Raw genomic sequence first — 10,963 nt, 5'->3', positions numbered from 1 at the left:
AAATGGAAATCCGCACCAAAACTTTGGTGCGGACGTCCGCACCTGAGAATTGTATATATATATATATATATATATTGTCTATCAATCCACTTTGCACGTAAGCCAAAAGAATAAAATAAAATCTGCATTGTATAAACCGCAATGGAAATGCAGACCTGAAGACTTGGCTATTTATATCCAAGAGACATGTATATTACCTGAAAATTAAACTATAGTTGAATATGACATATGAAATCATGAAATGATGCATTTTATGAAAGACAAATATGGAAGTAAAAACCAAGGTTCTTCATTCTTCCTCCTCCTCTGATTTTTAACCTCCAAGGCTCTAATGAGGTAATAAATCCATAAAGATTAACTCAATCGAAACGGTTATTCTGTCTTATCACAGATACTTCTATTTTCTGACCACTACATAAATATTAGTCAACAACACCTATCGGTAAAAAGTTTTATTTGGCAAGTAAAAACCAATTCCGTTGTGAAAAACAAAAGAGGAAGATTGGTAATTTCTGCATAACCCATTTCCATATTTTGAAAAGTCAAAGCAACGACTAGCAGCAATCTCTCTGCCACTTGGCGTGTCTACGGGGACAACCCGCGAGTCGCCAAACCAAATCTAACGGCTTTCCTAACTAACTCCTGAATTTACAAAATAACCCCCAACAGTGTCACCTAGACCTAGCGTGCGGGAAGGCGATTATAGTCTATAACTTATAATACAAACCCATAGAGGACGGTTAGATTTTTCATTGTGTTGGGCCGGCAATCCCGGATTAGGCCCAAGTCAGTCCAAATATCTGGACGTGTTTGACCACTTCTGCATAAACCTCTGGCCTTTCCTCCATAAAACCTCTCCGATTTCATCGTTCGCTCTCGCCATCGCTCTAAACCTTTGCTTTCTTCGCTTGTCTATTCCCAGCTCTCTCTCTCTTTTATGGCTTTGTCTTACTAGGGTTTTTCATTACAGGCTTCTCAAATTTTAACATCTTTTCTCTCTACCAGTTGTTTTGAGGTCGGAAATGGATCCCTCTCAAAATGAAACTCCTCCTCAAAATGGAACTACCGAAATTAACCTCGGGGAGGTTATCATTACCAAAGCCACCGGAAAACTAAACGAGTCACCGCCGGAGGAAATAACTGATAATGACGTCAGTGGTGAGAATGGAGAAGCGTACCTCGAGAACGGCGACGACGTCGTTAAGACTGAAACGGCTTCTGCGGAAGAGTCGGAGCACGTGACATTAGCCGTTACGGAGGAGCTGGCAGGGGTCCTCCAACCGCATGCACAGCTCCCGAAGCCCGAGGCGCCGCGTGGCCTTCACGACTCGCCTCCTCCTTCTCCGAACGACGCCGCTTCGGAGAAGAATCAGAATTTAATGCCGGCGATAGGGAAGCTCATCCGGGAGAGAAGCAACGACTTCTCGTCGGCGTTTTTGAAGAGGTTCTCGTCGCTCAAGGAGAGCAATTTCGCCGACGAGTTTCTGAAGCCGAGCGTGACGGAGTTCAACCTCTCCGGCCTGACAGTGACGGTGAAGATGAAGAGCGAGACGGAGCAGCAAACGGCGGCGAGTCTCAAAGGCCGGATCAGCTTCTTCTCCAGGTCCAATTGCCGCGACTGCACAGCCGTCCGGAGCTTCTTGAAGGAGAAAGGACTGAGATTCGTGGAGATCAACGTGGACGTGTACCCGCAGCGGGAGAAGGAGCTGATCGAGAGGACCGGCACGTCGGCGGTGCCTCAGATATTCTTCAACGAGAAGCTGTTCGGCGGTTTGGTGGCGCTGAATTCGCTGAGGAACAGCGGCGAGTTTGACCAGAGGTTGAAGGAGATGATCGGGTCGAAATGCCCCGACGACGCGCCCGCTTCGCCTGTTTACGGGTTTGATGATCTCGAGGAGGAACTGACGGACCAGATGATAGGGATCGTGAGGGTGTTGAGGCTGAGGCTGCCGATTCAGGACCGTCTGATGAAGATGAAGATCGTCAAGAACTGCTTCGCCGGCGGCGAGATGGTGGAGGTCCTCATTCACCAGTTGGACTGCGGCCGTAAACAGGTACGCGACCTCCCTTTGACTCAATCCAAATCTCTCTTTGTTTATTTAGTATTTACTATTGCGCGGGTCCCATTCAGTTATTAGGTAAAATGAATATAGAGTATTAAAAATGAAAATCGTGTATTTATAGGACACAATCTTAATTATTTGTAAAAATTCATAGTTTGATCGTCATATTTTTATATTATTTATTTTGATCATGATCATCAATGTATGTATCTGAAGATACAAGCCGGGTACTGAAAATACTCTTATATTAAAACTACAAAATGTGAAGTGATCAAATAACTAAGACACACTGCTTAATTGATCGGCTTTTCGTTAGAAGTTTCAATACGCCGAAACACTAAACATAAAATATAAAATATAAAATCTAAGCAAAAATTAAGAATATATAAACAGTTGTCCTTTTTTGGATAAACCCAGGAAGTGGCTTGGCGTTTCAGAAACGGCCATTCCCATGTTGATGATGACGACGATCATATGCTAAATTGCTGATTAACTAATCAAATAATTAATTAACATATTTGCTGATCGAATATATATTATGTTGGTTACCAATCCAGACCTACTTGCTATATTATAGTCCCTTCTATTGAGTTTCGACTGTAGAGTGATTTGGTCTAGTTTTATTCTGAGCTTCACATGTTGGTTAGTGAAAACAATGATGGCGTCCACAACTATCAGTGACCGGTATTATTATAAGTAGCTTTCTCATTGATGGCCTCCATTTTGAAAAACGCTCCCCTGCATTCATTTTTTTTTGTTTTGTTCATTCTGTTTTCCCGGATTTTGCTCCAGTTCTGCCTGTCCTGGTTTTGTTACCAACTGGTTAAAAACTTAAAATGATTGCTTAAAATTGAATAAAAGGTTGGAAGGAGCTATCAAGCTATGTTTGAAAGGGACCCCAGTAATGGTTATCATGCAAAACACTAGAGATTTTGGCTTCTTTCCACTCATGAAAAACGCGTTTGCGTAATGTTTAATGTTTTTGACAAGGCAATATTTGGGTGGTTTTGGGACCTAAATTTCTATCCTTTTGGAAAATCATAAGTTGCATACACCAATCTGTTTTGTCAATGGTGGGAATTGGACTGAGTTTTCAACACTATGATAATTGGTTTTTGTTGAACTTTGCAATCTTTGATTTGGTTGTTTACTTCAACTTCAACCGCTTGGGACTCGTTCAGAATTTTATCCAAGTTGGATGCAAAATCTTGAACAAGTCCTTCAATCTTATCTGTCTATATAGATAGTCCTTCAATCCCTATAAGAATATTTCAAGGGTGCAAATCATTAATTTTACAGTACTATCCTGTGGTCTGCCAAAAGCATCAAGTTTGATCCTTTCACTGTTATGACTTTCTGCAGTAGCCATATTTACTTCACTGAATCAGTCAATTCTCTTTAAAGCAGATCTGCTCTTAGACCTAGTATATGAATGCTAATGAATATTGCTGCAAATGCAGGCAGTTGAGATTGGAAAGCAACTGGCTAAGAGGCACTTCATTCATCACGTCTTTGGGTAATAAGACACCTCCCGCTCCACCTGATCAAAACGTGAGACATTGTTATAGAGTAATCCATTAATCTGTGCTTAACTCGATCTCCCTTTCATATATGTGCAGAGAAAATGAGTTTGAAGATGGAAACCATTATTATCGATTCCTTGAGCATGAACCATTTATCCCCAAATGCTATAATTTCCGAGGATCCATAAATGATTGTGAGCCCAAGCCTGCAGCTAAAGTTGGCCAAAGGCTCACCAAGATCATGTCTGCCATACTTGAGTCTTATGCTTCTGATGACAGGCGCCTACTTGATTACATTGGCATAAGCAACAGTGAGGAATTCCGGAGGTATGGAGATCAGTTCAGTCTCATTGCACTAATTTTGTTCAGCGTTTTTATAATATGAATTTAAAAAAATTCAGAGTCTAAGGTGATAAACTGAAGTAATCACGAGGATTTGTTCTTGTTCATGTCTAATTCACTTAACATGATGATTTGAACATTCCTTAGTAAACATATGCAGAAAGTTTCGGCCAATATGTTTAAGGAGTTGGATTAATGGCAGTTGCATTGCTACTTATATATGTATCATCTACAATTTCAAGCATGTGAACTTTTAATCTAAGTGATGGGGTCCTTCTTCTAAATGCAGGTACATAAATTTGGTTCAAGAGCTTCACCGAGTAAACCTTTTTGAACTCTCGCCAGATGAGAGGCTAGCCTTCTTCTTGAACCTGTACAATGCCATGGTCATACATGCAGTTATCAGGATAGGGCGTCCACAAGGTATAATCGAAAGGAGATCCTTTTACAATGACTTCCAGTATATAGTTGGAGGTTATTCCTATTCCCTTAGTACCATCGAAAATGGGATCCTTAGAAACAATCGCAGACCTCCGTATTCCCTAGCGAAGCCATTTGGCGCTGGAGACAGCCGCATACAGGTAAATGACTTGTGTTTTTCATATTCCCCAAGATTTTTACAATATATGACATCATTAGCTCAAATAAGCTATTTCTTAAAGAATTTACTTCAAGAGAATTGATTGGAAGAAAATAAAATTTGGAACATTCATCTGCCATCAGAAAGTAAAACATTGCATGACAGTGAACTTTATCCAATAAAATGCAGCTTGCTTGTGCTAAAGTGAATCCAATAGTCCATTTTGGACTCTGCAATGGGACAAGATCAAGCCCCATAGTAAGGTTCTTCTCACCCCAAGTTATCGAAGCTGAATTAAGATGTGCAGCAAGAGAGTTCTTTAAGAGTGGTGGAATGGAGGTGAACTTGGACAAGAGGACTGTGTATCTCACCCAAATCATCAAATGGTAACTCATTAAGCCCTTAACCTCATCAATCTGCTCTTTGACTCATCAGAACCTATAATACTCACTATCTCTGCTTATCAAAATTTCTTGCAGGTTCGATAATGATTTTGGACAAGACAAGGACATTCTAAAGTGGATCCTCAATTACTTGGATCCAACTAGAGCAGGTCTTTTGACACATCTGTTGGGTGATGGAGGACCTATACATATTTCTTACCAGAACTATGATTGGTCCATGAACTCTTGATAACCCCTTATGGTGCCACAACCCTTATGGTGCCACAAACAATCGTGCTCAAATCGAGTGACAGTATTGCATTGGCAAGGGAAGTGTGTTGTTGTATATAATACCTCAATTTTTGAAAAAATAAAAAATAAATATAGGATTGTTGATTTAAGTTTCTTGTAAGCCTTTGTTACAAGTAGGAAATAATTTGGCTTCTCTACTTTGATTTATGTTAGTTGGATTTGCTTGGATGACTTATAACCATTGGATTGAGTACAATCTGGGACCATTATGTCATCCTTACTTCATCTAATGGTTAGAAGACATCTAAGCAAATCCAAGTAACTTAAATCCTAGCAGAGAATCCAGATCCGTAGTCTTATATTTATACTTTGGGTGCTAAACATTTCGCGTGAAGATTTGTATTTTCAATCCTTGTTATTCACAATAGAAAGAGGAAACAAGCTAAATAATATGGTATCAAGATTAAGAACTATTTTCAAGCCTATTTTGACCCATTGGGCTTCGTTATCAGTTATTTGGGTTAAGCTATCATCTTGGGCCAATAAAATATATAGACGCGGGCATTCGTAATATAAGCCCAGACTAAAGGTAAACCACAGGCCCAGTATAGTTCGCGCCACTTGTTCCCGCCAAATATTAGTGAAAGAAACAAATAGAAATCCATAATCAATATTAAAGCTGAAGAAAACAGTTAGCCCCAAATCAAATCAAGAAGAGAAGAAATGGAGAAGGCAGCAGCGACGGGGTGCTACAAGTGTGGCCGACCTGGCCACTGGTCACGTGACTGCCCTTCCTCTACTCAAACCCCCAATTCGAACCCCGATTCCGATCCAAACCCTAACCCTAGGCCGCCCAATCCCAATTCCTCATCTTATCCTTTCAAGAACACTACCGGCACCGCTTCCGAAGGGAAAAAGGTCTCCGCTCCGAAGACTCGTCCGAAGCTGACCCCGGAGGTGCTTCTCTCCGACGACGGCGGCCTCGGGTACATCCTCCGCCACTTCCCTAAGTCCTTCAAGTACCGCGGTCGCGGACACGAGGTCCGATCTTCATCTTCTGGTTTTGATTTTGACTTTTTTTTACTTTGATTTTGACCGATTTCATGTACAGAGAATCGAAATTGTTAGCTGTGTTGAGCTGGAGATTGTATCAATTTTGTTGCAGGTTAAGGATTTGGGGAACCTGATTGGGTTGTACAGGGAGTGGCACTCTCGTCTGCTGCCGTATTACTCGTTTGATCAGTTTGTGCATAAGGTGGAACAAGTGGCGGCCACGAGACGAGTCAAGGTATGCGATATCTCTCTCCCTCTTAATTGATTTCAGATTCTTGTGACTTTGAGTTTTGATTACATTTTTGGCGTTTTTGAGCAGATGTCTCTTAGAGAATTGAGAGAAAGAGTGGCCAGCGGAGGAGACCTGACGAAGGTGCATGAACCTCCGGTTATTGACGAGGACATTCCAAAGGATGAACACGGTGTGCTAGTTTCTTCTTTGCAATATGAATATTTCGATAGTTAGATGCATGCTTTTAGGTGCACGTTTGTTCCTTGAAGAAAGATAGAGATATTTTCTACGACATGGTTATGGTATTGATTTATTAGTATTGTACTATGTGTGTTATGTTGAGGTTGCATTTTATTAGTCAAATCTTCTGGATTCTCAAATTTCTGTTTGCATTTTCAAGTTAGAAGTTCTTAATAGATTCATATTTCTACTAGGCAAAGGCATCTAGAAACAATAAAAGTTAATGTGCCCCGTGTATCCTATAATGAATCCATGATGTATTATTGTGGTTATCTTTGAGAACTGTATATGTTTGTGAAGTAACCAGAATTTTCTCCTTTCTGTAGCAGACAAGCTGACCTTGTTTAACTGTATAGTCTCCATTGGTCCTTCAACGTCCTACAGTCTTAACTAGTTGATCAGAGCTAACTTAAGAGCTATTCTTTAATAGGGATCCTTAGAGGTCGCTTGTGGTTGTACTGTAATTAGGAACACATAGACAGAGTATATGTACTATAGCCTTCTAACTAAATCGACTGGTTACTGCCTGGAGCATAATTGATTCTGAGGTAGAAACATTGGCTGAAAGATTGTGTTGCTTGATATCATTAGATATTTGACGTACTTGCTTTGTAATAACCTTTTATTCCTTTTTGGTTCCGCTGTTGATTTCTGATTCAGTTATTTTTCCTACAGAAACTTTAAACCCTGAGGAACCATCTGATCACCAGGGAGATCCATATGCAGGGAACCAAGATGATGATTTTATGCAGGAAGATATGCTCAACGAAATTTATGAGAAAGCCACTGAAGTATGTGTTATTTGATTGAAATAGTATTTTCAAGTTTAATTGTAGTTGTTTTTTTTTTTTGGCTGATTAATTGAAGTTGTTTTGACCACTTTAGGATTTAGTTATTTACTTGATTTGACCATTTATTCTTTTGAAAATAACCAACCCAACTATTTTGTGTCAGAAATATAATATGCAGAGCTTTGATAGAAATGCTAGAACAATATTTTAGTCAACTATGTAAATTGAGATAGTATGTGAAACTACTTTTGCAAATTCTGAGTTCTCCTGTGCTTCTTTAATTGTAGGAACCACTGTTGCATTGTGATATGGTCACTGCTAGCGTATCTGCACCAGATAGATTTCAGAAAGATTTAACAACACAGTTGCCAAATACAAATAAAGATATTGGTGAATCCAGTGAAAATCAGATTACAGATGAACAAAAAGCCAGAATGGAAGCTAACAGATTGAAGGCACTTGAGAAAGCTGCAGCTAGGCGCCGCCAATTGCAGGTGGCCTGAAATTCCTCTGAGTGAAATAATCTCTTATGTGTTATGGATGATAATTGTATACTTATGGTTACAGACCATCAGGCACAACATAATTTGTTGTTATACCTGTCTATGAGTGTGAAGAGTGTTTTTATTTATCAATAATGTAAACTGAGATATGCTTTTTGCAAATTCTGAGTTCTCATGTGCTTTTTTAATCGTAGGAACCACCATTGCAGTGCGATATGGTCACTGCTAGCATATCTGCACCAGATAGTTTTCAGAAAGATTCAGCGACACAGTTGCCAAATACAAATAATGAAGTTCGTGAATCCAGTGAAAATCAGATTACAGATGAACAGAAAGCCAGAATGGAAGCTAACAGATTGAAGGCGGTTGAGAAAGCTGCAGCTAGGCGCCGCCAATTGCAGGTGGCCTGAAATTCCTTTATGTTAAATAATTTTTGATGTGTTATGGATGATAATTGTTCACACCATCAGGCACAACATAATTTCTTGTTATGCCTATCGCCCTATCTATGAGTATGAAAATGTTTTTATTATTCACAAGAATATCTATGAGTACGTTATCGCATTCAATTTGCGTTTGTGATATTTAAGATTCTGCGGTAACATGAAACTGGAATTTATTATATCATAAAATAAAATACCAAAAAAAATACAGAACTGGTCACATATCTGAAAGAAACTAAACAGAATGACGAACTCTATAAGAGCATCTGATCACTGCATGACATATCTCTAACTGAGAAACAAATTTTGTTACTGAGGACAGTATAATGTCTAAACTATTGGCTTCCCACAACAAAAGCTTCAAAATGAGCCACCTACAATGTGCAACTCCCTTTCTCCGTTACACTCATCACCTAGTTACTCCATAGCTCTGCAAAACCAGAAAAAAGCCATAGGTTTGAGTTTTTTCTCTATTTAAGAACCTTATACAACCTCTAAGAGGACAATAGAAGCTAGACAGTAATCTTACTGGAGGGCCAGATGTTTGTCATCGCCAGAAGGTGGCTTAGTTGAGTTTGATGGGACTTCATCTGAAGTAGAGGAAGGTGGCTTCTGCTCCTTTGTGGTTGAAGAAGAAGGCGGTTTCTGCTGCTTCTGCTCCTCTGTTGTTGAAGAAGAAGGCGGTTTCTGCTGCTCCTGCTCCTCTTCTGAAGAAGGTGGCTTCTGCTGCTCCTCTTCTGATGAAGAAGGTGGCTCCTGCTCCTCAGATGTGGGAGAAGAAGGCAGCTTCTGCTGCTCCTCCTCCTCTTCTGAAGGAGGCTTCTGTTTGTCATCAACTGCTGGAGCTGGCTCTGATGATGAGGGGGTTGTCTGAATTGCTTCTTCTGAAGAAGAAGTCGGTTTCTCCTCAAGTTCTTTTGATAATAAAGCTTGTCTTCTTTTTGGTACTATATTCTTGATGGAGAAGAAGCTGGAGATAGTCATCTGAGTTGATTTTGATGGTTTGGGGGGTTGGGTTTCGATCGCATCTTCTGAAGAAGCAGGCGGTTTCTCCTCGAGTCCTTTTGATGATACAGTTTGTTGTCTTTTTGGTGGAAGAATATTGTTTAGGGATAAGCAGTTAGTCACCTTGTTTGAGTTTGATTGGTCCTCTTGTGAAGTAGAGGAAAGTGATTTCTGCTCCTCTGTAGTTGAAGGCGGTTTCTGCTGCCCCTGCTCTCTCTCCTCTGTTGTAGAAGAAGAGGGCGGCTTCTGGTGCTCCTGCTCCTTTGTTGTAGAAGAAGAAGAAGGCTTTTGCTGCTCCTGCACCTTTTCTGAAGAAGGCAGTTTCTGTTGCTCCTCTGAAGAAGAATGTGATTTCTGCTGCTCCTCCTCCTCTGTTGTAGAAGAACTAGTAGAAGAAGAAGGTGACTTCTGCTCCTCCTCTGGTTTCTCCTCCAGTTCTTTTAATGGTAAAGCTTGTCTTCTTTTCAGAAACCAGCTGTGAATAGTCATCTTGGTTGAGCTCCATTGATTCGACTCCCTTGGTGAAGAAGGCAGTATCCCCTCGAGCCCTTGCCCTTCTGGTGAAGCTTGTTTTCTTTTCAATACAAAATTCTTCAGAGGCAAGCAGCTGGGGTTCGAGGACTTTGTTGAGTTTAACGAGGTGGGTGACTGGATTTCGATGATCTCATCTTCTTTTTTATCTTCTGTCTTCGTTGGAGAAGATGTCAGTTTGCCTTCCGCTCCTTCTGAAGACGCTGAGGCTTGTTTTCTCTTTCCCTTCAGATGCTTTGGTAAGGCCTTTTTGAGTTCAGAAACCAGAAGATGCAACATGTTTGGTTTTGGTGAGGTCTTGGCCTCACTATGAGCAGAGTTGTTCTCAAGCACGGTGGTTGAGGGTGGCTCAAGAGGGGGTAGGGTGGTCGCCATTGTAGATTGGCACTTTGGCAGGACACAGCAGGATCTGATATGGGAACCTCCTACTTTGTCTAATTATATTTACAGGACTCTGATCCCCTAGCTGAGCTACAGTTTTCCTTCTGTATTCCGGATTTCTTCTTTGTTCTGGATTCTATATACTTGGTGCACAAGAAACCGTGGTTGGTCAGACTTCAGATATTCAAAGATTTAGTCCAAGGTGCACCCTCCAACAATATATCAAGTTGAAGATACTGCATGCACCTTCGTCTTGATACTCCAGAATACAAGTTTTTCCCGATTCTCGATCGGTTTCAGATTGCTAACCAAATTTGGGTAGTTTTGAGATCTTGATGATATTTTTGAGATCCTTTTTCAGGCTAGCTTAGGTTACGAATCACCACAGTTTGGGGTTTTGGCTTTGGACCCAAGTAAGAACTTTTGTTGGACTTGTTTCTCCACACCAGCTTGGCACTTTTCTTAGTAATTGTGTAGAAGAAGGATTACAGAAGTATTTTAGTACCAAAATTTGGAATCGAGTAGGAGAAGATCTCTTATTTCTGAATTAAAAAACAAATCACAATCTCCTTAGAAACCCAAACTCCATTGTATAGTTGTAAACAGCTTTGATTGAGGTCTTACTTTAAACTTCGTTCTAA

The 10,963-nt window shown here is 40.5% G+C and overlaps 2 protein-coding genes across 2 annotated transcripts; both read left to right on the top strand.

Moving 5' to 3' along the window:
- The first annotated feature begins 1,022 nt into the window (after positions 1 to 1,022).
- On the top strand, positions 1,023 to 5,807 carry LOC101295807. Its single transcript, XM_004298579.1, has 6 exons — positions 1,023 to 2,054; positions 3,524 to 3,579; positions 3,683 to 3,913; positions 4,218 to 4,509; positions 4,698 to 4,894; positions 4,988 to 5,807. The coding sequence occupies exons 1-6, from the start codon at positions 1,023 to 1,025 to the stop codon at positions 5,139 to 5,141; spliced, it is 1,962 nt and encodes a 653-aa protein (XP_004298627.1). The 3' UTR covers positions 5,142 to 5,807.
- Positions 5,808 to 5,866: 59 nt separating this feature from the next.
- LOC101295516 (TIMELESS-interacting protein-like) lies at positions 5,867 to 8,372 on the top strand. Its single transcript, XM_004298578.1, has 6 exons — positions 5,867 to 6,184; positions 6,309 to 6,431; positions 6,516 to 6,618; positions 7,344 to 7,459; positions 7,825 to 7,953; positions 8,280 to 8,372. Exons 1-6 carry the CDS (start codon positions 5,867 to 5,869, stop codon positions 8,370 to 8,372), a joined length of 882 nt encoding a protein of 293 aa, XP_004298626.1.
- The last annotated feature ends 2,591 nt before the right edge of the window (positions 8,373 to 10,963 follow it).

The sequence above is a fragment of the Fragaria vesca genome, linkage group LG4 (genome assembly GCF_000184155.1).
Source record: "Fragaria vesca subsp. vesca linkage group LG4, FraVesHawaii_1.0, whole genome shotgun sequence".
NCBI lineage: Eukaryota > Viridiplantae > Streptophyta > Magnoliopsida > Rosales > Rosaceae > Fragaria > Fragaria vesca.
This window is presented reverse-complemented; position numbering and strand designations above follow the sequence as displayed.

What these genes read in the sequence shown, in the direction of transcription:
- LOC101295516 (XM_004298578.1), top strand. Translation starts at nt 5,867, where the DNA reads ATGGAGAAGGCAGCAGCGACGGGGTGCTACAAGTGTGGCCGACCTGGC. An exon ending in CGGCCACGAGACGAGTCAAG is followed by an intron (nt 6,432 to 6,515) that starts GTATGCGATATC and finishes GTTTTTGAGCAG; the next exon opens with ATGTCTCTTAGAGAATTGAG. An exon ending in TTTATGAGAAAGCCACTGAA is followed by an intron (nt 7,460 to 7,824) that starts GTATGTGTTATT and finishes TTAACAACACAG; the next exon opens with TTGCCAAATACAAATAAAGA.
- LOC101295807 (XM_004298579.1), top strand. Translation starts at nt 1,023, where the DNA reads ATGGATCCCTCTCAAAATGAAACTCCTCCTCAAAATGGAACTACCGAA. An exon ending in TGGACTGCGGCCGTAAACAG is followed by an intron (nt 2,055 to 3,523) that starts GTACGCGACCTC and finishes CTGCAAATGCAG; the next exon opens with GCAGTTGAGATTGGAAAGCA. An exon ending in AACAGTGAGGAATTCCGGAG is followed by an intron (nt 3,914 to 4,217) that starts GTATGGAGATCA and finishes TTCTAAATGCAG; the next exon opens with GTACATAAATTTGGTTCAAG.